Source organism: Lolium perenne, chromosome 1 (genome assembly GCF_019359855.2).
Source record: "Lolium perenne isolate Kyuss_39 chromosome 1, Kyuss_2.0, whole genome shotgun sequence".
In the NCBI taxonomy this organism is placed as follows: domain Eukaryota; kingdom Viridiplantae; phylum Streptophyta; class Magnoliopsida; order Poales; family Poaceae; genus Lolium; species Lolium perenne.
The window spans coordinates 83,208,605-83,236,313 of NC_067244.2; the positions used below are offsets into that span (position 1 = coordinate 83,208,605).

The 27,709-nt window shown below is 44.1% G+C and overlaps 1 protein-coding gene across 3 annotated transcripts; it reads left to right on the top strand.

Moving 5' to 3' along the window:
• The first annotated feature begins 13,738 nt into the window (after positions 1–13,738).
• On the top strand, positions 13,739–27,124 carry LOC127303640 (uncharacterized). 3 transcript variants are annotated; one of them, XM_071828450.1, is made up of 13 exons: positions 13,739–14,425; positions 14,542–14,578; positions 14,984–15,134; positions 15,214–15,314; positions 16,345–16,406; positions 16,607–16,673; positions 16,756–16,826; positions 16,906–17,071; positions 18,003–19,980; positions 20,257–20,446; positions 21,525–21,698; positions 21,949–22,138; positions 26,701–27,124. In XM_071828450.1, the coding sequence occupies exons 9-11, from the start codon at positions 18,478–18,480 to the stop codon at positions 21,650–21,652; spliced, it is 1,821 nt and encodes a 606-aa protein (XP_071684551.1). In that variant the 5' UTR covers positions 13,739–14,425; positions 14,542–14,578; positions 14,984–15,134; positions 15,214–15,314; positions 16,345–16,406; positions 16,607–16,673; positions 16,756–16,826; positions 16,906–17,071; positions 18,003–18,477; the 3' UTR covers positions 21,653–21,698; positions 21,949–22,138; positions 26,701–27,124. The 3 variants fall into 3 exon arrangements, with proteins under 3 accessions (XP_071684551.1, XP_071684552.1, XP_051190310.1); XM_071828451.1 differs by adding an exon at positions 17,762–17,832 and having other exon boundaries at positions 14,984–16,406; XM_051334350.2 differs by having other exon boundaries at positions 13,739–14,158; positions 14,344–14,425; positions 14,984–16,406.
• Positions 27,125–27,709: the final 585 nt, after the last annotated feature.

Sequence of the window (27,709 nt, forward strand, 5' to 3'; positions counted from 1 at the left end):
GAGAACAACCTCGAAGTTGCGGGAGTTGAAGCCGCAGAAAAAGTATTGTTCGCCACCCACTACCTGTTAGGACCTGCCAGAGCCTGGTGGACAAGTGCCCGTGCAATGAATGCGGGACAGATGATGACATGGGAAGAATTCAAGCTGAAATTTAGCAAATACCACGTGCCCCAAGGACTGATCAAGAAGATGAGAGACGAGTTCCGTGAACTCAAGCAAGGAAGGATGTCCGTGGTGGAATACCGCGACAGGTTTCTCACTCTGTCAAGGTACGCCCCGGATGAGACCGACACCAATGAGAAGAGAAAGGAAAGATTTCTGAACGGACTACACGACGAGATGCAGACTGTGTTAGTGAACATTCCGTTCGCTGACTTGGAAGCCCTTGTAGACTCAGCCATACAGATGGAAGGAAAGCTGCATCAGGCCAATGAGAACCGCAAGCGCAGAATGATGAACCAGAATGGACCCCACCATACCCAGAAGTACCGCAACCACTCCTCTGGAGGATTCACCCCAAGATACAACAAGCCCCCTACCCAGAATTATCGCCCCAACTACACCAACAACAACGGAGGACCCCCGAAGCCCGGAGGCAACAACAACAACAACAATGGGAACAACAACCACAACCACCCCAACAACAGCAACAACAATGGAAACAACAACAACACAAATACTGCCCCAAGGACTGGAAGCAATGCTACCCCCGTCATCCCCAAAGACAAGTCCACCGTCAACTGCTACGAATGTGGAGTTGTGGGTCACTTCTCCAATGAGTGCCCCAAGAAGCTTGCCAGGATTGCCGCCAATACCGTAGCACCTGCTCAGCAACAGCGCCGCTTTGCCGGAAGAAGGAATCAGAACAACAACAACGGTCGTTTCTACCACATGACTGCCACTGAAGCTCAGGAAGCACCCCAAACCATGCCAAGTATGTCTTCCTGTTAATAAAATGCTCAATCTCTCTTAGGAACCTAACTTTTCTTAAAATCTCGGGACGAGATTTGTTTAAGGGGGAAGGGTTTGTAACATCCCAAAAATTCAAAACAAAACAAATGAATTTCCCTAGTTCCAAATTTTGGAACCAACAAAAACTTTTATTAAATTAAGTATGATACATAGTGATCTTGCTTAATTCTTGTGTTATTGCTATGATTGCTTGTTATTAGTATTTTGAAGTGATCTTAAACCCTAAACCTCACCCCTCTTTTCACCATCCTAGTTAAAATAAAATAAAAGGAAATTAAATAAGAAAAAGGCATATGTGCCTATGGCTATATTTATAAAACCTTACCCTAATCTTTTCTACTTTGCTTAGAGGTTTGGAAAACCTTCATACACCTTACCTAGTACCTATCAAACCCAATCCAAGTTGTTTCCAAAGAAAATAAAAAGAAACTAAAAATGCCATAGAGGCATATGAGAGTAAAATAGCAAATGTGTGAATTTAAGAATCTTAACCCTAATACATGTTGTGAATGGTGGGATCACTCCTCTATACCATTTCAACACTCAACAACACCAATTGGGTCAAGCTAAGTCAAACTAGAACTCAAATGCAACATATGCATAGAGGCATATGTGACACATAGCCATAATACCCAATTCTTGCCCTATGACTTTAAACCTTGACCAAATGATGGGAAACCATCTCCAAACCTAATGTAACACTAAATTGACCCTAACCCAAGTCCAAGTAAAGCAAGATCAACAATTTACAAGTTTAATGAAATTTGACACATCACCTCTTATGTGTTATGGCCATTTTTTGCAAATCTTTGAGCAAGACCATTTGAATTGGTTTCAATGGTCTTAAAATGTTTCTAAACTAATAAGAACCACATTAGAGTCAAGAAAAGTCAAATCAAATGGAGAGAAATCAAATGGTGAGATAATCCCAATTTCACTCACATACACATAAGACCACTTTTGCAAATCTTCACCAAAGGCCACCAATGCTTGATCTATTGTTTGTAAAACTCTTATATATGATAAACAAACACAATTGCATCAAAGAAACAAGAATCAAATCAAAGGAAATCTCAAATTCAACTTACATGTGATAATGGTCATATGTCCCCTTTTTATTTTCTTCACCCCTTTGCACCCATTTATCTTCTGATTCCTCAACCAACCTTGGTCAACCAAAGCCATGTCATCCAAGACCAGGTCAAGGTGAGTAACTTTCATGTTGACCACCATGGCTAGAGTTGACTAGGTTGACCAGTATGAATGTGACAAATAGTGTATGTGAAGCAAAGTGAAGATCAACCTCAAATTTGAAACTTTGCAAAACAACTCCAAATTGAACACAACCACCACCATTCCAACTCTTTAATTATATGATTGAGCTCCACCAAAAAGAAATCCAAAATTCGAACAAAACCTTCATGCGGCCATTTCATCGAGCACTTGGCAGGCATCATTTCACTTTATGCATACATGCTTATACCCACTGGATTTTTGCCTAAACCTTGCATGATCATATGTGATCATCACTCCTGTACCTCCTCTGCATCAAACAAAGCCATTTGGCACTGGTTAAAGCGATGCCATGATCAAATATCATCCATGTCAAGTACCATGCCGGCCACCCTCCTCACTTTCTCTATGGTCCTCCCCTACCCATCTCACCTTGCCAACTAGCCTCTCTGCACTCCACCGAGCATGCTAGTACCTTCCCTAAGCAAAGAGACACCAGCACTTGGCCGGAACGCGCGTGCCCAGACACGCCAGAAAACTTGCCAGGCACGCGGTGAGCGCGCCCTGGCATGTCACTGGGCGCGCCAGAGCGCCACGCGACTCGTCGCCCTCGTCCTCCCCCTGCATGCCTACCTCTGCCTAGCGCGTCGCCAACATCTCCTCTACGCCGTAGACATGCTCCAGAGCTCGCGCGTGCACCATCGTCATCGCCATGATCGCAAGTCCGCCGCCCCGTACTGTCCTTGTCGCGGAAGCAAACCGAGCCATCCCGTCGTCCCTTGGACGCGCCAGCTATACCCAGAGACGCACCTAGACGTCGCCTACAAGATGCGCTCCATAGCTTGCCCCTTCGCTCCCTGGAACGACCTCGTCGTCGTCGACCCCTTCACAGCACCCGCCGGCCCTCTCACCCCGCTATAAATAGAGGAGATCCGAGCCACCATTCTTCACACAAACTGCTCCTCTCTCATCCTTGCCCCTTCTCCACCCACCAATTTGATCCTACCTCGCCGGAGAAGCTCCAATTGCGAGCTCGAAGTCGCCGGAGCCCGCAGATCATCTGCATCGCCTGGAGTCGCCCCGAGCCTCGCCGCTGTACTAGGGGCCTCTACACCATCGACAACGTCGCCTCGCCCCTCTCCCTCGATCGCCGGCGGCCTAGGATGCTCCCCGACCCCCTACCTCGCCGGCGCAGCAGGCCTCCTCCCCCGACATTGACGACGATCCCCCATCGTCCGATCCAGCTCTAATCGCACGGTCGATATTGCCAGGTACCGCTTCGGCAGTTATAAGTCGCTGACGCGTGGGACCGCTTGTCAGCTGGCCCGCGGCTGTGAAACGTTACTGGGCTGGGCCAGTTTCGCAGTTTAAACCATTCTAGCCCATTTCCTTTCCCGCCTAAGCCCGTTAATTCAATTTTGAATTAATTTGTTTCAGCAAATTTCAATACTGATGCAGTGCTAAAAATTGAATAGCTTTAAATCTACAAATCCAAATCTGGTGATTCAAAATGCTATAGAAAGCTTATGAAATTTTCTAACTAACCTCACTGGTCTCAACCCCATACCTTGTGTAGTTTTTGAATAGCAAAAATAACAAAACAGATACTTTTCAGTATTCAAATAAATCTTAAAAATCAACCATTGTGAATTTTGAAGTGAATCCAATTGCAATAATTCACATTTAACAAACCCTAATTTGCTATGTGAAAAGATGCTATGGGTTCTGTACATGATCATGGGCTAGAAGCAAAATATTGGCTATGTAGTCAATACTAGTCCATTTAAACTATATCCAAATTTTAGGAATTTAAATCTATGAGGTGTAGCACCTCATTTAAATCATTCTCACAAGTGATATGAAGTAATGTGTTGACCTTTAATTGCTTAGGCTCATACTTGCTCACTTGTAGAATTTAAATCAAATTAGTATTTAAAATTGCCATGGTTATTTAAATCACATGAGATGATGAATCTCATTTAATTCATGTTTCTCAAATGATAAGTGTGAAATGTTGACCTTGGTCAACATGTGATCACCCCTGGTTATTTGAGAAGATTAAATCTTAAGAAGATTCAATGAGAGGAAATTATTTCTCCAAACCAAAGAGAAACCCTAATTCCAATTTTCAATGAGAGGAAATTATTTTCCTAATGATTAAATAAAGAAACCCTAGAATAATTTTTGGATAACTGTTAAGTAGTGATGCTAGATCAATTGTGTGAGCCATTAAGGCTAATTAAGAATACTTAAGTGTTGTATGGTGATTGTATCCTCGTATTCGTTTATAGACGCTAGTACCGGAGACTATCAAGAGGAAGAGGTCTTCTACCAAGAGGAAGAGCAAGAAAACTTTGATCACATCACCAATCAAGGCAAGCTATTACCAATGCAAGCTAGACTAATGCAAACCATTTTGGTTGCAAGTTTATATTCTTGCAAAGTGCAAAGCTCTACAAGAGCAAGGCACCATTACTTTTTACCTTATGAACCTATCCCAAGTTTTTTACTTTACAAGCTTTACTTGATTTTAATTATCAAAGTTACTTTTTGGTTTATGATTTCACTTGGTTGAATTATAGAGTAGTACAAGAGCATCACACTTAGCCTAGCCAGCTGCAAGATACTTAGCACCCCTCATGACTAGTTGCTAGTGCTCAATATTAAAAGTGACTACTCTAGTTGGGAACTTGTGAATTTAAATGACTTTGAAAACCTTGGAATGATGAGTCATTCTATTGAAAGATTTTGAAGGTGAATATGACTGGTGAATGACTTGGTGAATTTTACCAAAAACACTGATGGTTGGGTTCGGATGCGATACCATTCCAATTTTACAAGTACCCCCACAATACCTGAATCTGGGTAAGGCTTAGCTGGAAACTTATGTATTTTAGTATGGGTTCCCTCTGAACAAGCGTCATCGGGGTTATGCTGGAGGCTGCCTCTACAGAAGGAATGATGTGAAATGACGTGAAATGAGGTGAATGTCCGGCCCAAGCCCTGTGTAGTTCCCAGGCTGACCGCGTGTCTTCACTGGGAGGCCAAGCTCATGGGGAGAGGTGCCTATACTAGAGTATGTAAATGAAAGGTTAGGATTGGTAGTTCGCATACTGCGTACGATAAATCAGGGCCGATTACACGACGAACTATTGCAATTGTTGTGGCACAAGTGTACAACCTCTGCAGAGTTAAACCTATTCGAATAGCCGCGTCCGCGGTTATGGACAGTTGGAAAGGCCATACTGTTCCGTCATCAGAACTTTTCTAACAATATGAATGGTGACTTGTGATTTGGAATTGAAAGGTGACTTTGACTTTGAATCAAAACTGAGTTGTGGGAATGACACTAATGTTCCCACTTGAGTTAGTTAATTGAAAAGGGCTTTTGATTATTAAAAGTGCTTATGAAATAAAACTGGCTTTATGCAATGAAACTAGAGCTTAGAACCCCCTTACTATAGTTGATAGTATTTACCTTAGTATTAGTTTGCGAGTAATTTAAAGTACTCATGGCTGTGTCCCTGGCTATTCAAATGGCCAGACTATGAAGACGAGTACCAGAACCCGGAAGAAGGACAGCAGGACGTCTACGACAACTAGGATCACTCCTGACGTCAATGATTGCTGTGGAATAGATGGACTACTACTACGCTACTTTCGCTTCCGCTATGTGTTATGTAATGAATAAATAGAACTTCTATTATTGTAATGAGACTGGATCATGTGATCCTTTATTTGTAAGACGATTATGGTATGTAATGAATGATGTGTTGTGATATCAATCTATTATGTCTCGCAAAAACAATATTCCTGGGATTGCGATGAATGGCATAATAGGCATCTGGACTTAAAAATCCGGGTGTTGACAGTAGGTTACTAATGAAATCATCAAACTCTAGCATTTCTTGTTTCACTTTTAGACTAGCGGGGTCAACCCCTAGATCATTAGCAATGTTAGGCATAGAGGGGTTAGGAGATGATACCTCGGAAGATTTAGCCATGAGGCAACTTTCTTCCTCCACATGAATGATCTCATTGGGAGATTCACTTGTTGATGAAGAGTTAGTAGAGAGGGAGGCAAGGGCAACCAATCCATTTGAGGTTGCATCTTCTTCATCATCAACATCTTCTTCTCCGGAGGTATACTCTTCTTGAGTTGATAGCACAATAGATGTGTCCAAGGTGGACCTTGCCATGAAGCAATGTGCATTCTTGCGTTGAGGGTTCTCATTGGGTGAATCAAAGAGAGATGAAGAGGGAATGTTGGTGGTGACAATGGCGGCCACTTCTCTTGAGCTTTCCTCTTCATCATCACTAGCACTTGCAATCTCATCGGAAGAGTATTCTTCATTAGCTACTAGCACAATCCTTGAGGGCCTCTTGCCCTTCTTGTTCTTGTTATAGAATTTCTTGTTGGGGGGCTTTGAATATTTGCCCTTTGAGTCTTTGCTCTTGTCCTTGGGGATGAGCCTTCCACCATTAGTCTCCCTATTCTCATAGGGACATTCGGCAATGAAATGGCGCTTGTCATTGCAATTGTAGCAAGATCTTGTTCTTGGGCCCGAGCTTGAGGGACCCCTTGAGTTGTTTCTCTTGATGTTGTCCTCCTTGGCCTTGGAAGGATCAATCCAAAAGGTGTTTGCATGGAATGCCATGTGGTCATGGTAGTGGTGTTCCAAGTCTTCCGGATAGGTCATGCTCCAAGATGCCCTATAAGATTCTTGAGGAATCACTTCTTGCACGAGGTTGACCACCAAGGCAAGGTTGGACCCTTTTGTCATCCCAATGGCACGATTGCGGGAATCATGATAATTTTGCTCAAGGACCTTGAGAGCTTGCATCTCGTGCACGGCTTGTTGAGAGGTGAGGGAGGCATATCATTCTCTTCCGACAAGAGTCTTGACATCAATAGGCTCGAAAGGCATCATGCACTCAATGTACTTCTCCTTGATCCAAGAGTCATTAATGTGAGAGGCTCCAACAATCCGGAAAGCGTCGGCAACGGTGAGAAGTCTTCCATACATGTCTTCATGATCTTCATCCGGAAGCCTCATGAATCCTTCGGCTTTATTCCGAAGAGCATTATACTTGTTCCTTCTTGTGCTCTCACTTCCAATGCAACCATGACCAAAGCATCCCAAGCATCCTTGGCGGTGGTGAAATGCCGAACACGAGACAACTCCTTTGTCCCCACGGCGGTTTGAATCATGTGCAAGGCGGTGTTGTTGAGTTGACTATCAACCGCTTCTCTTCTAGTCAACTTCTTGGGGTTGTAAGGATTGAAGCCTTCCTCGATGATTCTCCAAAGTTCATTGGAGGCACTGCGAACATGAGAGCTAAACTCAAATTGCCAAGTATCGTAATCATTAACGGAAAACTTAGGTGGGTCGCACCGGATGTTTATATGAGGATGGGGAACCGGTATATCAGGTGATTGGAAAGGTGGAGCTACTCGATTGTAGCTCTCACTTCCACTAGTTCCCTTGGGAGATGCAATGGGGGGTTTGATAGTGGTTAAGTTATCACCATTCATGGGTGCGGTAGCGGAGGGTAATACCGAAGTATCACCCTCTACAACCGCATCCGTGATATTAACCTCTATGGTGGGAGCCACGGGACGAGGAGGGGTCAAAAGCTCGGAAATCATTTTTCTCATGCTTTCCGTTTGAGCATCAATGTATGACTTCAACGAATTGATATCATCCATGGTGACCGGCCTAGTCTCCCCTTCCGATGGTCCATCCTCCGGCATACTCTTAGGCGGTTAAGCCCGAAATAAGAGCCGAGGCTCTGATACCAATTGAAAGGATCGTATGCCGCACCTAGAGGGGGGGGGGGGTGAATAGGTGCTAACCAATTTTTAGTTCTTTTTCAATTTAGGCTTGACACAAAAGGTAAATTCTCTAGATATGCAACTAAGTGAATTTACCTATATGACAAGGCTAACAACTAAGCAAGATATAGCTAGGCAATATAAGAGATAGAATAGGATAGAGGTAACCGAGAGTGGAGCACGCGATGACACGGAGATGATTCCCGTAGTTCCCTTCCTTTGCAAGAAGGTACGTCTACGTTTGGAGGAGTGTGGTTGCTACGAAAGCCAAACCAACAGCCACGAAGGCTTCACTCAAATCTCCGGTGAGCAACGCCACGAAGGCCTAGCCCACTTCCACTAAGGGATTTCCTCGAGGCGGAAACCGGGCCTTTACAAGGTTCTTGGGGCACACATCCACAACCGAATTGGAGGCTCCCAAATCTGTTACAACACAACAATCAACAACAATACATCAACACAAATCAACTAGGGAACCAAATAGGAACACTAGCATGAGATCCCTCAAACAAGAGATGGGGAAATGAGAATCGCTTCGGTGAGGATGTAGATCGGTGTCTTCTCCTTCGAATCTCCAAAGATCAAGAGCTTTGGTTGGGGGAGGAAGGAGATCTTGCAAATCTTGAGTTTCTTGAGGTGGCTCTAATGGAGGTGGCTTGGCAGATTTCTTGTGCAATGATTGAGCAAGCAACCAAGGTAGAAGAAGGGGGGTATTTATACCCCCCCACAAAAATGAGCCGTTGCAGCTTCCGGGGGGCCGGATATTCCGGCCTAAGTAAGGGCCGGATAATCCGCCACCCCCCCCCGGATAATCCGGCCTTCGGGACAAAACCATGACATTATCCGGCCAAATGTCCGGCCCTATGCCAGACTTGTTTTTCTTCCAGTCCTTAGCCAAATTCGAGGGGGCAGATATTTCCAAAATATCCGGCCCGGATATTCCGGCCCTGGTACAATACCGGGACAATATCCGGGCAAATGTCCGGCCCCTATCTTTATGGCTACTTTCCTCATTTGACTTAGCCGAAAACTGGGGGCCGGATATTTCAACAATATCCGGCCCGGATTATCCGGCCTGACCAACTTTGCTGTTTTTCTTTTGACAGACCGACCATATCCAACACACAAGAATATGTATCTATGTAATCCCTGTACCACTTAAACAAACATTAGTGTATCACATATATTGACATCAAACACACAAAACATAATGTGAGAGATGTTCTTTCAGCCCCACAACTCCCAAACGACCGTTAGCCCAGTCCATCTTCTGTGCCGACGGCCAAACCATCGGCCCAGTCGCCTCGCTCGGACAGCCAGCGCCTGCCACGCGTCCCCTGTCCATCTTCTGTGCCGACGGCCAAGCCGTCGGCCCAGGTTCATCGGCCCAGCCGCGTCGCAGCCGCTCCACCCAGCTGCTGGGCGCCACCTTCCTGTGCCGTCGGCTATGCCGTCGGCATAACCGTCGGCACAGCTCCTGCCATTTGGCACGTCCAGGGGGCCATCGGCACAGACCATGCCATTTGGTTTTCCGCGTTATTTTCTGGCACATCACATCAAGCACAGCAAAAAATAGCAGTAATATACATTGAAATGCATCACAAATGTTGCACAACACATAATCATCATCGCCATCATATCAAATGTAGCAACAACATCATCGTTATCATATCAAATGTAGCAACAACATCATCGTTATCATATCAAATGTAGCAACAACATCATCGTGATACAAATATGTGGCATGTAGCACACACGATCATCATACATCGTCGACACATGGCACACACGATCAACGCACACCCGCTAGACACCTAGCTAAGGGAAACTAAGATCAGGGGAACCAACCAACTTCCTGACTCATCCATTCAGGCGTCCGGCCTTTGTCGAGGTAGACTGAGGTAGAACCATGGCCTGAACCATCGCTAGCAGGAGAAACCCTGAAGCACCGGGAGAATGGCGGCCAAGGTGCACCGGTGTGCCCTCGCGCGACGAACCAGGAGAGGATCGGTTCCGCGAACTTCCCGTGCCCTACATGTTTGACAAGAGTTAGCATCTTAGACATGAGAAAGGAAAGTCGTGACTGTTTAGGCACATGACTTACCGGAGTTCGTGCGTAGTATGTGGCCGCGAAAGTTTCCCTTGATGGGCACACTGGAGTCAGCCCCGGTCTAGGTGGCTCCTCTTCCGGAAGTGCGATCCTCTCTCTAGTCTGGAAGAACGTACTGAGCGCCTGCAAGATAGTTTAGATGTCAAGCGCTGCAGAAATAAAATAAATGGGAGGTGAGACTTGTCATGTCTTTGAACCATAAAAGATTGGAACTTACACGACTCGTCTCCTCCTGGTACTCTTCCTAAGCCGCTCTCTTGAGGTCCCAGTCTGCTACAACCGTCAAATACTTCTCATAAGTGGCCGCGTAGGCGGCCTCAAAGTTAGCCTACAATTTCCAAGAAAAGGAGTCATGTCAATTTAGCCATTCAGGAATGAATGTTGGAAAGAAGATGGAAATGAGAAAACTTATATCCGTACGACGGTGTCGAGGAGGCGCGATCGATGGGTCGCCCCTGGTGAGGGTAGACCTGATCTGCGTGAGGGTCCTCTACGGCTTGATCACCCCACTAAGAAGCTTCGTGCGGCCATGCTCCGCGCCGCTCCCCGCCACCATAATCATCGTCAAGTCGGTCTCCCGCTGAATAAGATCATCCACCTGCGGATGAAGACCCTTGAACACCGAGCAGTACTTCTCCAACTCCTCTTCGGCATAGCCGAAGTACTCGGGCAACGAGGGCTGAGGCTGGCTCAGATCGGGTTGTTTCAGCTTCATCTTCTGCCACCCTCCCACCTCGGTGAGAGGCTCCCCGAGTTCCGCCTCCTGCACAGCAAGAGAAATGTTATGTGTATCAAGTAGTAATATGAGGGGAAATAAATGCAAGTTGTTCCATGTATATATGTACCTTGTGCTTCCTGTAGCGCTCAGTGCTGCGGCTTCCCGCACTATGTGTTCCTTCGGTGCCCCGGTTTGCCTTGTTGCGCGCGCTTTTGGCGTTGAAGTCGGCGTCTTCGCCAACCCACCTCGCTACCAAGGCCTCAAATGCGTCTTCCTTATTCTCGCACCATAGGGGCATAACCTGAAAAACCAAAACTCATTTGAAGAACAAATAATGCAATCCCAACTATGCAGCAACATAGAGTCTCATTGAATATTTACTTACCTTCAAGTAATCTTCCTTCGTCAGCTGAGTATCGTCCCTGATATTGTCAGCTTTCTTGACCCTCGTGCCCTACTCAGCCTTGAAGTGCCCGATGCAGGTATGCTTCTGATTGTACCACTATTGCCTTGTCAACCTCTGACAAGCCCTAGTCAGTACCGCCTTCCCTTGCTCAACCATATCATCAAGCACTTTATAATGGGTCTGCAATCATGCATAAGAATAATTGTGAGAGAGACATTTTAGATGATTTTAGAGAGGGAGTCTCCCACCATCAAGAAACGGTGAAGACGTCCAAATTCGAAAACGTAATAGAAGATGCATGCGGATTCCGTTTTCGATGAACTTGGGCTTGTTGTAAAGATAGCAACAAGCTCAAGAACCTCACACAGAGAAACACCAAGAAGCAATAAGGATATGCAAAGTATGCAAAGGATTGAGCTCCCTAAGACGATGTGATCAAATTACCCAACCGAAAGCCCCTCTTAATAGTGCGGCTATCTATCCTATAATCCGGCCTCTCATAAACCACCTTGAGACCGGTAAAAGGAAAACCTATCAAGGCCATACCTTTTCCTTGCGCATCCCGCTTGATCTTGATGATAACTCTTCAAGCTTCACTCAAGCCGGAATGCCTCACTTGATCAATGTTGCTTCGTGAAGACTCACAAATGCTCCCCATACACTATGATGGGAAAGCCCAATTGATGCACATCTTCACATGTCCATTATCACCAAATGTACGGCAAGCTTCAAGCATGTTATCCACTTGAGATGCTCATCTTGAACTTGCCCAACTCAACCTTGTATCTTCTCATACTCTCATAAGATAGAGCATGGCTAATATTGAGTTCCACATAAGAACTCCATCTTCATTTCTTCTTCTTGATCATATCACATATATGTCTTCAAACCGATGATCTTGATGCCAATACACAAGATGTATCTTTATTTACATGGCATCCATACTTGAATCCAACACATGGAATACAAGTAGAAACTATGGAATATTCTTTCATATAAACTCAATGAAAACATTAGTCCATAGGGGTTGTCATTAATTACCAAAACCACACATAGGGGCAATGTACCCTTACATAGTGGTTACTAGGACACATAAAATGACACCACACGGCTCCGCGCGATTTTATGACTTCGTTTACCTCGCCAACTGTGCAAAACGGGGCCGTCGGGACATGCGGTATGGCCGTACCGGGCGCGCGCTTGCACCCGTCCGCCAACGCGCTAAACGGAAAACATTTAGAACATAAAATGATGCGTCATAGACCTAAATTTTTTTCCCGGCATTTATTGAGCGAAGGAAAGTGTGGCCCAAGTTCAAATCCGGTCAGTTTCCAGCGGATTCGGCGGGCACCGCAGGAAGCGAGGGGGGGGGGGGGGGTATCCCAGATGGCTACAGCGCGCATATGGCATGTGATAGGTGGTGCGTAGGAGGTATCCTAACACTGCGCGGAGGTCTCGCGCAATATTGAAATGCGCACCATGTAGCTGCTTCACAAAAAGGCCTTCCGGAACCCCGAAAATGGAAACACCGTCGCCCGTGGGTCGGATTGGAAATCCGCGACTGGGACCTTGCTTCCCATCCTAGGGCCCACGCACGTGCCAAATATGGCCTCGTTCCGACAAACTATGTGGTGCAACGGGCCGTTTTCTACTCATTTCCCCTAAAAGCCATAGAACAATGGACTTACAGCAGATCTACCCCTATAGGTTTTTCCGTGTGACGATGTAACAATGGATTTTTTTATTTGCTTTAGGACATATGTATATGGAAACCATAGGTTGGGCTTACTTTACCATAAAATAGGCTCCGTTTGAGTCGTACCAGGAGTTTCCACGTACAGATCCTGGATTTTCACCAAGTGCTGGCCCATGTCTGCGAAAACCGTCAACGCCGGGTACATGCAAGGTTAGCCAAACCCTACATCACACTTGTGCACATATCCTAGGGACATATGCAAGTTTTTGAGCGGTTCCGACGCCCCGGTGATCTGTATCTTCGGAAACCCTAGGGCGGTGGTCTGTATCTTTTTTATTTGTTTTTCTGTTTTGTTTTATGTTTATTTTTCTTTTTGTTCAAAATCGAAAAAGTTTAAATTTGAAAGTAGTTCAAATGCAAAAAACTTTGAAATATGAACAGTGTTCAAAGTTAAAAATTGTTCGTATTTGAAAATGTTCATAATAAAAAAATGTACAAATTTAAAATATATTCGAATTTTGGAAAACATCGATTTTTTAAATGTTCAAATTTTTAAAATGTTCAAATTTTTTAAAAATCCTCTAAGAAAATTATTTTTTAATGAAAAAGACAAGAAAAATCAAAACTTCCGTATGAAAAAACGGATTTATCTTTTTATTTTTTTAAAATTAAAATATTTAAGCAGAAAAGAAAAAGAAACATAATATCTCTACTACTTATAAAGACACGAAGTTGTGTAGGAAAATACAATCTAGACCGTCTATCCTGGTACATCACACGGTCACAAATCATTTGTTCTCCCCACCCTCCACCCAAAATTTCCGCGTGCAATCATCATCTTTCCCCATGTTTCACGCTCCCCTTCCTCATAGACGGTTGCATACTTGCATCTCATCCTTCCACCTCACGCGCACGACCCTCCACCCCGGGCACCTCACCTCCAAGTGCCGCAGCCAGGCCTGGCCGCAGCACAAGTAGAGCCGCCGCGGCTGGTGGTGCACTGGATGAAGGATCACCATTGTGAGGCGGTGGGGTTGCCGGGCGCATCCGAGGCGCTGCCTGGGCCGAGCTGCCCTTACCAACGGCGCCGTCTCCATCGTTCCATTGGGGTATGGCTCGAGCAGCTTCCTTTCCTCGAGAGAACAGACGATCTCAGATCTGCCCCGCAGAAGAAATAGAGAAAGCAGGTATGTGTTCAGTTTGAAATTGTTGATTCACTGAGTGATCTCTCCATGAGCAACACCTGCGCATCTTCATCCAGTTTAGGTGATTAGTTGGGAAATTCCCTCAATGCTTTATTTGCTTGAAATAAATACACGATCCTTATGAATTGTGATGTATATTCGAAGAGAGTGACATATTGCTTACATAGAATCCGAACTACCTGGATTACCCCAAGTTTCTTTTGTATGTTCTACCGAGGCAAGATGTTGCTTCACGCATGGCTACTGCAGGTGATTAGTACTATTCTTAGCACGTTACTTTCTGAAGGCATGTGTCTTAATTGTTTCTTCATCAGCTGAATCATAACTAAATGGGTTTCTTATTTACTTGTTTGTATTCCTCACAGCAATGTTGCCTGGGCCATCTATCCAAGACCGTCTCAGGTATATAATATACCGTGCAAAGTATGCACGCTGCCGTGTACTGCTTACATCCAGTATCGTATTAACTTGGTCACATCTATCCCATTTTTACAGAATTACAGTGTCTGATATTTATAATTTCAAAATTCTTACTGTTTCTCTTGAGGTTGTTCTTTCGTTGCAAATCTGAGTACGTTCTCATGTACTACCTTATTTCGGTGATTTTATTCACGCCGAGTAATCGTAACATGCTTGCCCTTTTTGGTATGGCAAATTAATTTATTATCCCAATTTTTGGGAAGGACGTATAAAGCAAACCAAATTATTGGATGCCTGCTTGTTACAGCTGGTGTGGTTCTATCTGTAGGAAGGTATGTATTGGAACAACTAGCTAGCTTTGTTTTGACTACTCATTGTATTGGCCAGATGCCTCGAAGAACCGCTGCTGGATGGCGGACCGTCTTGGCCGTCGAGGTTTGCCTTGCCCGGCGGCTTGCCCCCTATGCGGCCAAGAGCCAGAGACGCTTCAACACTTGCTCTTTGGGTGTCTGGTGGCGAGGGAGAACATCAAGGCAGAGTATGATTGGTGGCGTCTCGCCAAGCTGTTTCGCGGCACTTCTTTCTCTTTTCCTGATCCTCTAGATCTACCGTGGCAGGCGGGAGAAGTAGGCTTCGGGGGAAGCCGCCACCTCCTTGTTGGCGCGACAAACTTTGCCTTCTTTGGCTTTCTTCTATGTGACTGATACACTTTTTCAAGGTGTATTCTCACAAAAACTTCTACATTCACAAGGTTTAGTTTTTCCATTAAAGAACTGCAACTGAACTGGATTTTCTTCCGAAAAGTTAGTAGCAGGATGTTCCTGACTAATTTATATTATACAAATTTTAACAAAGTTTCTTTCTTCATTCCAACTTCTCGGTAGCATTGTACGAAATGATGCCTACCAGTGAGCACAAAGATATGATTACTGAATCTCCGTATGAAACATTGGCAGATAAATGGTCTAGAGCTGTGTCAGCTATGGGCTGCAGCTGAGAAAAGACTATACACAAAGTTTTCGTATGAATTTTTTTGGAGGTTGTGGATGAGACCTTGGTTTGATGATGTCTGCATGATAACGTGAATAAGGGATCAACCCTTGCATATGGGACCATAAATGACCGCAAGATAGTTTTTTGATTTTCCAATATGCAATTAATTGCATTTTTTTTAAAATTATATTATTTGCTCTGAATATTCCGAGAAATATTTTCTATATTTGAATGATATTGAATAGTTATTGATTTGAATTCATAATTTTTTCACTATAGAAGTGTGCCTAATGCAGGAGATAAACTTGATTTGAGAAAAAGTGGACAACCTTAGTCTCAAATTTAGTGTTTTGACTTAAAAAGTAGGTATGGTAATTTTTTGGTTCAAACTAGATATATAATACAAAAATAATAATTGTATTGTGGAGACGTGTGTTGCACGGGCATACTAACTATAGTCTATTGGTAGACATAGTGTTGGAAGCATTTATTTTTTTACTCATTTTTCTGAACAATAATGCGTTTTGTTCCAGTAGTATGCTTCCATTGGCTGTTTTGACAAGACTCTTAAGTCAGCACTGAATTCATTATGTTCCCGAAAGATTGTTACGTGGTTAATGTTTATTTTTCAGATAGAATTTTACTTTATCATCAAAAGTGTGTAAGCAATTGGAGATTTTAAGGATGTTATAATTTGGTGATATTACACGCTTTGACAATTCAGATTTCAACTTGAGCACACTGATTATTTGCAGGGCCTTGAAAATTTGGATTCAGCACAGAAGCTAAAAATCTCAACTCTACTGTCATATTTACGGTGTGTTTAATATCTGATCTCAAGCTCCATCATGCTAATGAGATATCCCCTTTATTTATTTTTTCCAGATTCATACATTATGTGTCATAACATGGCGCTAGAAGATATTTGGATCTCCTACAAACGAGTGGCTGCATGAACCTATCATTTTGATCTACTATGTTTCTATCAGTCACTATTTTCTTTTGCCTTTTTGGCAGGGTGTATTTTTTTGGATTCAAGGCTTGTAATCAGACAGGAAAGAGGGAAACTCTGGAGAATGATTGTGTATGTTGCCTGTCCGGTCTAGCTCTGCAATTTTTATGTTTTGATGATTTATTGATGCCAAGAATTCATTGAACATGTACAGTCTAAGAGCACCTCGATGGTGCACATCAAGGTTGATAAGGGGCATCGATGGTAGAGATTTTGGAGGGCAAGGTTTGTGTTTCAATAATGATGCCTTTCATGAATGCATGATACCATCTTATTGACTTACATGGTTATCTTTTCTATGCAGAAAGTCTCATCTTGGAACAAAATACACCTGTTGTATGACTTCTTTGTCGGGAAGACTGCTACTTATAAAATGACTTTCATCTACTGCTGCTCATATTCAGATCTCTCTGGGGTGTGTTCTATGTTCCAAGTGTAATCAACCGCTGAAAGGCTCTTGGATGACAAAGGTAACAAGCATTTAAAGGTTGAAGTTTTAGAACGACAGTAGTACTATTATCTTCAGTTAACACTAGAAAGTCATTTTTTCAATTCATTTCATCTGGTGATCCTCCGGGTCCTCTTTGAGAATGTAATATCATCTGGGTTCCTTTCAAAATATCTCCTTTCCTTTTTCTTCACATTGCTTGTATTGAAACACCCCAATCTTTGACCCCAGTCTTGACGTAGGGGCTGTTTGTTGCTGCACGCTGGTGAGAACGGCGTGGAAAAGTCTGAACTCCTTTTTTTTGCTTATGAGATGCTCGATAGAACGACACGTTTAGGACCCAGTATCTGGGAATCGGCAAGCCATCAGTAGGTTCTGTGCCATATATTTTTCAGATGAAATTTTATGCTATAAGCTTGCATATTTTTCTTTGTAATAGCTATTGGATGGGAAGGTAAGTCGCTAGCTTAGAATAAATCATCCTTGTACTTTCATGAGCTAAGTGATATTTTTGGAAATTTTATGATACCAGCACCAGATAGCTTGTGCAACTTGTCCTTGCATTGGATGTTGATGCCAGAGTTTTCACAATCTAGAATTGAAGAAAGCACAACGAGTTTTCCGTTTATTCTCATATAAGAGATAGCCTCCTGTGTACAATTGTTTTGAGTTAGTAGAAACTGAGTTGTTTCTTTATTTTATTTTTTCTTAGAGGTAAGTGCAAGTTTTGGGACATCCTTGGTTAAAAACCAATTCTATAGAGTGCATTCTGGAGCAATTCAGGTTATTGGAACTTCCGTGTGGTACTTGTCTATTTGTTATTTGCTGGCTCTTGGGTTCTTGTTATGTAGTTTGTGATTTCCAAGCTTCAGTATTCATCTTTATTTCATTTTTGTGTGTGTATTACTGTGTCTTTACAAAGTAAATTTTGGCTCATGCATCTTAATTTTCAGAAATTTGGTTAGGATTGGAGGCTCCTAAATCAGGAGCTGCGGGGCTGCTGAAGCTTTTTGCCATCGACAAGAATGGGAGAACTCGGATTTTTTCAAGAAGAGAGATCTCTATATACAGTGGAGTAGCAAAATGGGTGAAGTTTGCCCGCTCATAGCTAAAAGATTGAAGTTCAGACATGTATCATGTTGATTGAAAATGATACGGAATTGCATATTCTAAGAAAATATTGCACATATTATTGAATTGATTAGTTAAGACGCGCGTGCGCGTGCATAGCTACTAGTAATAAGAAAAACAAAAACAAAAACGAACTTACCTGATGGGCCGAGGCTCACTACACAACCGCCGGGTTGGTGTGTGCGGCATCCCGTCCAACCGACCCGGTCCGTGTATAGGTGGTCCCCGCCGAGTCGAACCATCCCCAGCATTCCATCCCCTTCTTTGCCGGAACCGGAAGAGAACACTTCCCCCGAGATGCTCCTCCTCCGCTCCCACCGCCCCCCTTGCCGCCTTCCTCTCCTCCACCGCATCACCATGTCGTCCTCCTCCTCCACGACCCCGCCGCCGGCCTCGTCAGCGGCAGCGGACTACCACTGCCGCACCAAGCACAGCCTCACCGCCGGCTACGCGCGCGGCCCGGGCCGCCTCGACTGGGCCAACCAGCCCAACCCCTTCCTCCGCTTCTCCCCTTCCTCGCTAATCGCTCTCCCCAACCCACCTCCGCCTCTCTCCCCCGTCCCCTACCCGGCCCTCTTCCACTCCCCGCCGCCTCCGCCGCGGCCGCTCTCGCTCGACTCCCTCTCCGACCTCCTCTTCCACTCGCTCGCCCTCTCCGCCTGGAAGTCCGCCGGCGCCTCCACCTGGTCCCTCCGCGTCAACCCCAGCAGCGGCAACCTGCACCCCACCGAGGCCCACCTCCTCTTCCACCACCCGGAGCAGGAGCCCCGCCGTCTCGTCCTCGCCCACTACGCGCCCCGCGACCACCTCCTCGAGATTCGCACCACAGGCCCCACTCCCAACCCTTCCGCTCTACTGCCACCGCCCGCGACCGCGCTCCTCGCGCTCTCGTCCATCTTCTGGCGGGAGGCTTGGAAGTACGGCGAACGCGCGCTGCGCTACTGCAACCACGACGTGGGCCACGCGCTGGCCGCCGTCGCGGTTGCCGCCGCCACGCTTGGCTGGGACGCCCGCTTGCTGGACGGCTTGTCCGACCAGGACCTTGGCAGGCTAGTGGGGGTGGACAAAGGCTGCCCTGCTCCTCCTCCGGACAATGATGTGGTGACGAGCAGGGGCAAGGCGCCGTGGGTCGAGAGGCATCACCCGGACTGCGCTCTTCTTCTGTTCCCCGTGGGCTCAGAGCCGGAGGTGGACTATGCCAGGATAAGCGATGCTCTGAGGGGATTTGATGGGTTGGAGTGGGCGGGCAAGGCAAATGGGCTCAGCAAGAATCACGTGGTGTGGGACGTCATCTACCGCACGGCCGAGGCGGTCAAGAAGCATCATCCCGAGCCCGGCGAGCAGTTCTCGGTGAACCCATGGCGCAAGAGTGCGGAGTTATCGGAAGGGCTGTATAAGGAACGCACGGTGCAGGAGGTGGTGCGGCAGCGGAGGAGTGCGGTTGACATGGATGGGACGCACGTGATGTCCAAGGAACAGTTTTACCAGATGCTCTTGCATTGCTTGCCTTCAGGCGAGGTTGGCCCGGGGGAGCGACAGGGACCGCAGAGCGCTCTACCATTCCGCGTGTTGCCGTGGGATGCAGAGGTGCATGCTGCGCTGTTCGTGCACCGTGTCTCAGGGCTGCCCAAGGGGCTGTACTTCTTGGTGAGGAACGAGGACCATTTTGATACGTTACGACATGCTATGAGACAGGACTTCGAGTGGGCTCGACCAGAGGGGTGCCCTGATGGCCTCCCACTGTATAGACTGTTGAAAGGAGACTGCGAGAGGTTGGCAATGCAGATTTCATGCTTGCAGGTATGTGAATATGTCAACTGTTAGAAGTTATGGTTTTTTGTTAACATAAGTTATATTTTTGTGGCCGTGTAACAATTATATCAAGGATTTATAATATCCTGTTAGCCTTTACTGTGCTCAAACTGTAGAGACTACCTTTTGTTTATCTAGTTCATCTTTCCTTAGTTATATTATATGGAGCTAATCTGAACACTCAAAATATCAGTTCTATAGTTTATCAGGGAACAGGGGATGACATGCTCTGACCTTGTTATGCATTGCTGATTCTTGATGCAGGATATTGCCTCACACGGATGCTTTAGCCTTGGGATGATTGCACGATTTGAAGCTGTGCTGCGTGACAAAGGTGAATGGATGTATCCTCGTTTATTCTGGGAGACTGGTGTCCTTGGTCAAGTTCTCTACCTTGAGGCGCATGCTGTAGGAATATCTGCCACAGGGATTGGTTGCTACTTTGATGATGCCGGTAAGTTGATGTAGAAATATAAAAAGATCAAGTAGCAATTGAAATGCATCATTTAATTATTTGCTCCATTAACCATACATGATTAAAAAGTCTTACGAGCTTTGTTTGGTGAGCAGTCAGGCCTTTCTTTTTTTGCTGGCATGAAATTTTCCTTCTAAACAACTCATTTTACTGAACACACTTGTGCTCATTATCATTGTGGTAAAAACCAAGCCATAAAGTTGCATTTGTTATGTCCAGACTTGCAGTTAACTTAGCAAGAGTAATCAAAAGATCTGATTGTTAGGTGGACTAACTAAGCTCTCTTTATGGCCCGTTTGCTTAATATCTTGTAAATGCCACACTAAAGTGCACGAAATTTCATGGGTGAGTGAGTACAAGAATCAGCTTTTCAATAGAAAATGAGTCCATGGATTCTGCAAATCTTGATGCTTTATTGGTTTTGGTCACTAAAATGTTATGTGAATAAGCTTTCATCTTGAAAAGAAGAACAAACAGTGCTGGAGTAATATTATTTCCTGGTTTGTTCATTGAAGTAATGGCCCAATCAATTTGATGTTATTTCTACAAGATTCAGTTTTTAAATAATATAAATTTCCATGTACGTTTGAGGCTTGAAACTCATGAAGTATTATGTGGTTGAAAGATCTCGTTTCCAAAAACTTACTAACTCCTTAACTCATTTGAGTTCTTCATTATTTTTTGCACTTGTAATTATTACCTGTAATTTAGTTCTTTTCTTATTCTCCGTATAGACAAGCATGCCTTGCACCCTAATATATGTTTGTTCTTGACAAAACATGTCATCATGTAGTGCCTGCATTTTTCTCAGTTGTTCCTGAATTTGCAGTTTTTTCGTCACATTGTTGTCATCTGCTATAGAATAAATTTTGTGGTCTTTGACTCTGGGGTCGCCTACATTATCATCACTTGAGAGAGAAAACATTTCTGATATTTATATGGAATGCATAGTTACTTTTATGAGAATGCACCCTCCCTGAAATTGGATGATCCATCACCCCAGATGCCTTATAAGCTATTACGGCAATTGAATATATTTCCTTCCATTGTTGTGCAGTTCATGAGGTACTTGGTTTGAAAGATTTGGAGTTTCAAAGCCTGTACCATTTTACCGTTGGCGCCCCTGTACTTGACAAGCGGATTATGAGTCTCCCTGCATACCCAGGTCCAGGGATTGATGCATGATTCGTTCAGAGAGTGATGATTCAGGCCTACAGATCAATGCTTGCACGTATGTTACCAATTAGTTTTTTTTGTTAACATATTTTTGTGGCTGTGCAACAATTTTACCAAGGATTTATAATAGCCTGTTAGACTTTACTGTGCTAACTGTAGAGCCTACCTTTTGTTCATGTAGTTCATCGTTCACTAGTTAATTTATGGAGTTAATGTGAGCACTCAAAATATCAATCTTATAGTTTATCAAGGAACAGGGGATGACATGCTTTGACCTTGTTATGCATTGCTGATTCCTGATGCAGGATGGTGCTTCACATGGATGTTTTAGCCTTGGGATTATTGCACGATTTGAAGCTGTACTGCCTGACAAAGGTGAATGCATGTATCCTTGTTTATTCTGGGAGACTGGTGTTCTTGGTCAAGTTCTCTACCTCGAGGCGCATGCTGTAGGAATATCCACCACATGGATTGGTTACTACTTTAATGATGTCGGTAAGTTGATGCAGAAGTTTTAAATGATCATTTAGTTAAACTGCTTCATTTGTATTTTATCCATTAACCATACTAGGGGGACAATACTATTCCAAAGAAACTCAGATGCATGACAAAACAAAAACATCAGTAATCTATCCACCGAAAACTATTTAATCAGAGCTTAATAGGATGGATCAGAAATCCAGTTCTAACTGAGTTGAATATTCGATATTTCTTGGAGCAATGCGTTAGGGTGCTCCTCCCTCACACATCTGGCCATCACGTTGTGGTCGTCCTCGCAGAAGGGCAGGCCAATCCTCTCTTGCTCGTAGCTCATCAACCTTGCCAGCCCCCCTGTGCCAAAATCAAACCCTACGCCGAAGTTCCGCCAGGGTGACAGACCAAGATCATATCCAAGTAAGCGCTGCTGCAGCATGTCCATGTTTGGTTGGTTAGACACCTGATCCTTGGCATGCTGGATCAAGGTCTATGATGTTTCCATTTGCTACCATGCCACTCTTCGCCGTGACAAGGTGTATGGTTACGCGGTTACCGTAAAAACCCTCCTTGCCCCCCGCATATCTGTGTGCATTAAACATGAAAAGAGCGTGACGAGGGCACCCTGGTCAGAGAAGATTGCGCGCGTCCGGCACCGCTATTGCACCGCAGTCACTGCCCCGAACACCTAGCATGGCTGCCCTTGACTCGTCAAGCACATATGCTTGATGTGGTTGCTTAAACTAGATGGCACAGTGATGTTGAGGAAGGCCCTCGGGGATGGTTGCAGGGTAGCCACAAACCGCATAAAGTCTGGAAAATGGAGGCAAACGGTTTGCACAAACCTAACTCGAGGGAATCCCCCTCTCTGACTGGGATGATAGATGGTGATGTTAGCCCATGGGCAAGCTCGCCCACCACCTGGAAGAACTGCATGAGCCCACTGCCATCACAGAGACGGTGGTTGCATGTTAGCCCCACGATGAACCCGCCACAAGAAAAGACAGTCACCTGCATCAACATCAATGGCTCGGAGTGGCTGAAACCCACATACGGGTAGAGGGCGAGCTCTTCTTGCAGCGATGGGTCGCACAACTCCGGGACGTCCTTGATTGCAAAGTTAGCATGCTGCCGGGTACCCCCTCCCCGGTGCATTTGATGATGACCTAGCCGGAGGTTGCTCCAACAGTGAGGCGGCCCGTGATAGGGTAGTAATGGACGAGTGTCTGTGAGAGGCCCCTTCTTACAGTCTCGGCAGGCTCATGGATGGGATTCTTGAACACAAAGAAGGCTGTGACGGGGCCAGCGAATATTTGGTCATACAACCAAAGAGGACTTGCTGATCAGCCCTATGGTCACACTGTTAGCCTCTGCTTCTTATGTACAGCTGTGGTACTTCTTTTTGAGAGATTATGAGTAGCTATGGTTTCTTTTGAGAGTTCCTGGCAGCCTTGTTGTGTTTATATAGACGAGAGGCGAGCTTTTATATGAAACCTGGGTACCGTTATGTGATGCCCCAAAACCGGTACTATGCAGATTCAAGTGTTCCCGCCCACACGTGTGCTCACAGACAGAGCAGTAGAACGGCGGCCATGGTCAGCGACATGGTCGGGGACGGAGAGTCGCCGCCAGTGTCGGAGGGGGGCTGCTGGCTGGGCCTTTCTGGGCCTGGCCGGTGGGGAGTCTCTCCCTTTTTTATAAACAGTTTTACTTTTATTTATTTTTTCTATTTTCTTTTAAAACCATTTCAAATAGTTTTTATATAGGAACATAAGCAGAGAAAAAAATATTTTCATTTGAGACAAAAAGAGGGGGCTAATTTTAGCAATAAAATAAGGTTTTGTAAAATAATTTTATGGACAAAAATATGCATGATGTCATGATGATGCATAAAAGAAAAAAATAACAAACAAAATCTAATATGGGGATTTTCCTGGGCCGCTACACGTTACATTCTACTGTAGAAAGAGATAGATTAGGAAAGCAAGTGCTGATGGGGAGGTATTAGTAGGTACCGTTAAATCCTAGCGTAGAAAGAGGTAGATTAGGAAAGCAAGTTCTGATGGGGAGGTATCAGGAGCTACCGGTACCTCCTAGTGTACAAAGAGGTAGACTAGGCAAGTAAATGCTGATGATGCAACGGGAGATGATGATTTACCTCCTAGTGTACAAAGAGGTAGACTAGGCAAGTAAATGCTGATGATGCAACGGGAGATGATGATTTACCTCCTAGTGTACAAAGAGGTAGACTAGGCAAGTAAATGCTGATGATGCAACGGGAGATGATGATTTCTCCTCCTTTTATGCTAACCGGGGGTGGCTACAATATCGTGTCAAGAGCAGTATTATCTATGTGCTTACATTGCTTAACACTGGCAAAGAGCCCGGGCGTTGGTACGGAACTTACTAAAATCACCATGATTAGTTGGTCGGAGTATATAACTTATATTTTACAAATAATTCTAAAATCATGAAAATTCACATAGGTACGTGAGTGGTATATCTACACGATATTCTTGGGAGGTACCTCCTCATGTAGAAGGAGGTAGTACCTGTTAAATTTGTAAGTTGATGTCATCCTTAAGTCCTTGCTGTGTTCATATAGACCAGATGCGAGCTTTTCTACGGCACTTGAGAGGTAATTGCCTGTTCCTCCTCATGTAGGAGGTAGATTCGGAAAGCGAGTGTTGATGGGGAGGTATCAGGAGGTACCGCTACCTCCTAGTGTAGAAAGAGGTAGATTAGGAAAGCAAATGCTGATGGTGCAGTGGGAGATGATGATTTCTCCTTTTATGCTAACCGGGGATGGCTACAATAGCATGCCAAGAACAGTATAATTCGTGTCCTTACATGGTTTAACATTTTTCTAAGCAAAAAGGAAATCTACTTGAAAATATGTGGATGGGTGATGTGGGTGACTGAGCACCACATAGTTCAAGAGGAACGTGAAAAGTGTGGCTAACTTAGCTGATGACCAAAACATGATGAAGTTACTAATCAAGCCCCGCGAAGTCTTCAAGGTAGCATAATAACCTGATAGACGATCAAATATCCTTTAGTGTCGTGTTAGCCTAGGTTGCTAATGGTTATCTCTATGTCAGGATTTCATGGTTGTGTTTGAATAAACCACACTATGTGTATAGTGTGGTTTTCAGTCTGATGTTTGCTGAGTTTCACTCTTACCAAACTTTACAGTTTCGATGCATATCAATTGGTGAGATTAAAATTTTCCTTTCTGTTACAAAGGCATTTCCAAGCAAGGCATTACCAAGCAGAGTTCCATTTGTTGTTAACTTAGCTAACGACCAAAATGTGATGAAGCTATCAATGAAGAACCACAAAGTCTTCGAGGTGGCTTAACAACCAAAACAACTAATGTGTGTACGGTTAAACATGAGAAACTTGTGTTAGCCTAGGTTGCTAATGGTGATCCCATTGTCATGTTTTTTGCACAACTGTGTTCAAATCAATCACGCTATTTATGGTTTTCAACCCTTTACTAAACTTTACAATTCAATGCATATCAATGGGTGCGATAAAATTTGCCTCTTAATCAGAAAAGTTTTTCAAGTGGAGTTCCTTTTGTTGTTAACAATTTTTCTAATTAAGTACATGATCAATAAATGGTTAACAAAACTAGCTATAATTTTTTGTAGTTATCCGATTGGGATAACCGTACCTCAATTAAACAACGTATGAAATGGAGTAGTAAATACATGTACCATGGCAAGGTTAGAAGCAACGTAACCAAAACTAACACCACTGTTGTCCAGTTCACTTTCATGCTGTTTCCAAATAAAAGGATATTATATTTTGCAAACCCAGCAACCCTTTTTTCTACCAAAGATCATATCTGGGAGTTACATTTCCATCCACGGTGGACAGACTAAGGGGTACCACAAAACACTAACCATCCCCACCTTCCGCGTTGAAAGATCTCATGTGATGTTGATACTGACACCCGAAAATTAATGAAGTCAATGTGACTTACCAACTAAAAGATGGACTTGCATGATAAAGTTTTGCAACAACTGAGAATAAGACTTTCCATCTTGAATAACAGAACTCACAGTCCCAGGGTAATGTCATTGCCCAGTTTTTTCATTGATTAATGGTCCCAAATCAATTGGATGTTATTTCTGCAAGATTCAGTTTAAAAAATATATAAATTTTACAATATGTTTTGAGGCTTGATATTCGTGAATTATTGTGTGGCTGAAAGATCCCGTTTCCAAAATATAGACAAGCATGCCTTATACAATATATAAGTTTGTTCTTGAAAAATCATGTCATGTAGTTGCCTGCATTTCTCTCAGTTGTGTCTGAATTTGCCATTCTTTGTGCTATTTTGTGGCAAAGGTTTTAAATGTAGCTGTCTGTTAGGGACTAGTAAATCTTGTGGTCTTTGACTCTGGGGCGGTCTACATTATCATCAATTGCGCGAGAAAATAATTGTGATATTTACACCGATGTATGGTCACTATTATGGAAATGCACCCTCTGTCAAAATTAATGATCCATTATCCCAGATGACTTGTAAGCTATTACGACAATTGAATTTGTTTCCTTCATTTGTTGTGCAGTTCATGAGGTACTTGGTTTGAAAGATCTGGAGTTTCAAAGCCTGTGCCATTTTACCGTGTGTGCCCCTGTGCTTAACAAGCGGATCGAGAGTATCCCTGCCTACCCAGGTACAGGGATTGATGCGTAGTTCGTGGGTCGAGAGAGTGATGATTCAGGGCTACCGCCTACGGATCAACATCCAAATGTCTGGATGAAACGAGGAGTCAGCAGCATGTTTTTTCTTACCACTACCCTGGATGTTTTGTATAGTTGTCGTCTTCTGAGTAAAGGAGCCTTATGACACACAACGGCAAATGCTCCTATGAGCCAAAGTGAATATCCGGTGGCAATTTGGCTCATAGGAGCAAATGCTCTCATTATATAAAATAATTAAAAAACAATTTTAAAAATGTTAAAAAATTCTGATATAAATTTGTTGGTGTACATCGTGACATTCTATGTTAGTGCACAAATTTTTGTGTAGAAACAACATTTTATATGGCGTGTACAAAAAAGACAAAAAAAATATCTTGTACGTAGTCGTGTTATAGCATCAAAACTTGTCTTTTTTACAGGAGCCACAATTGTTTTTAGTTTTTTTTTGAAAACTTGTGTACGAACATAAAATATATAGATGTACATAGAAAATTTTATTTTACAAATTTTTGACACTTCAAAATGTTGATTCACACAACGAGAGCAAATGCTCCTATGAGCCAAAGTGAATATCCCCTTACGATGACAAGATGGAGTGTAATCTGATCTTCGTACATGATCAGCAATCAGGATGGTATTAATCGTGTGAGCATGAGAAACAAAAGGGATGCTCATAGATAGAATTAATCTTTTCATGGATGAATTAGAGCCGGAATTACCTGCCACTGGCCTATCGTAGTGCAGATTGCCGCTCTCCTCCCCGTCGCATCTCCGTTGCGATGTCCTCTGATGAGGCTCTTGGAAGCACCTTCCCTAAACGATGGGAACACCTCCGGAACAAGATTCAGTCAGTGACTGCCCTACAGCAAGTCA

What these genes read in the sequence shown, in the direction of transcription:
- LOC127303640 (XM_071828451.1), top strand. Translation starts at nt 18,478, where the DNA reads ATGCTCCTCCTCCGCTCCCACCGCCCCCCTTGCCGCCTTCCTCTCCTC. An exon ending in TGCAGATTTCATGCTTGCAG is followed by an intron (nt 19,981 to 20,256) that starts GTATGTGAATAT and finishes TTCTTGATGCAG; the next exon opens with GATATTGCCTCACACGGATG. An exon ending in TTGCTACTTTGATGATGCCG is followed by an intron (nt 20,447 to 21,524) that starts GTAAGTTGATGT and finishes ATTGTTGTGCAG; the next exon opens with TTCATGAGGTACTTGGTTTG.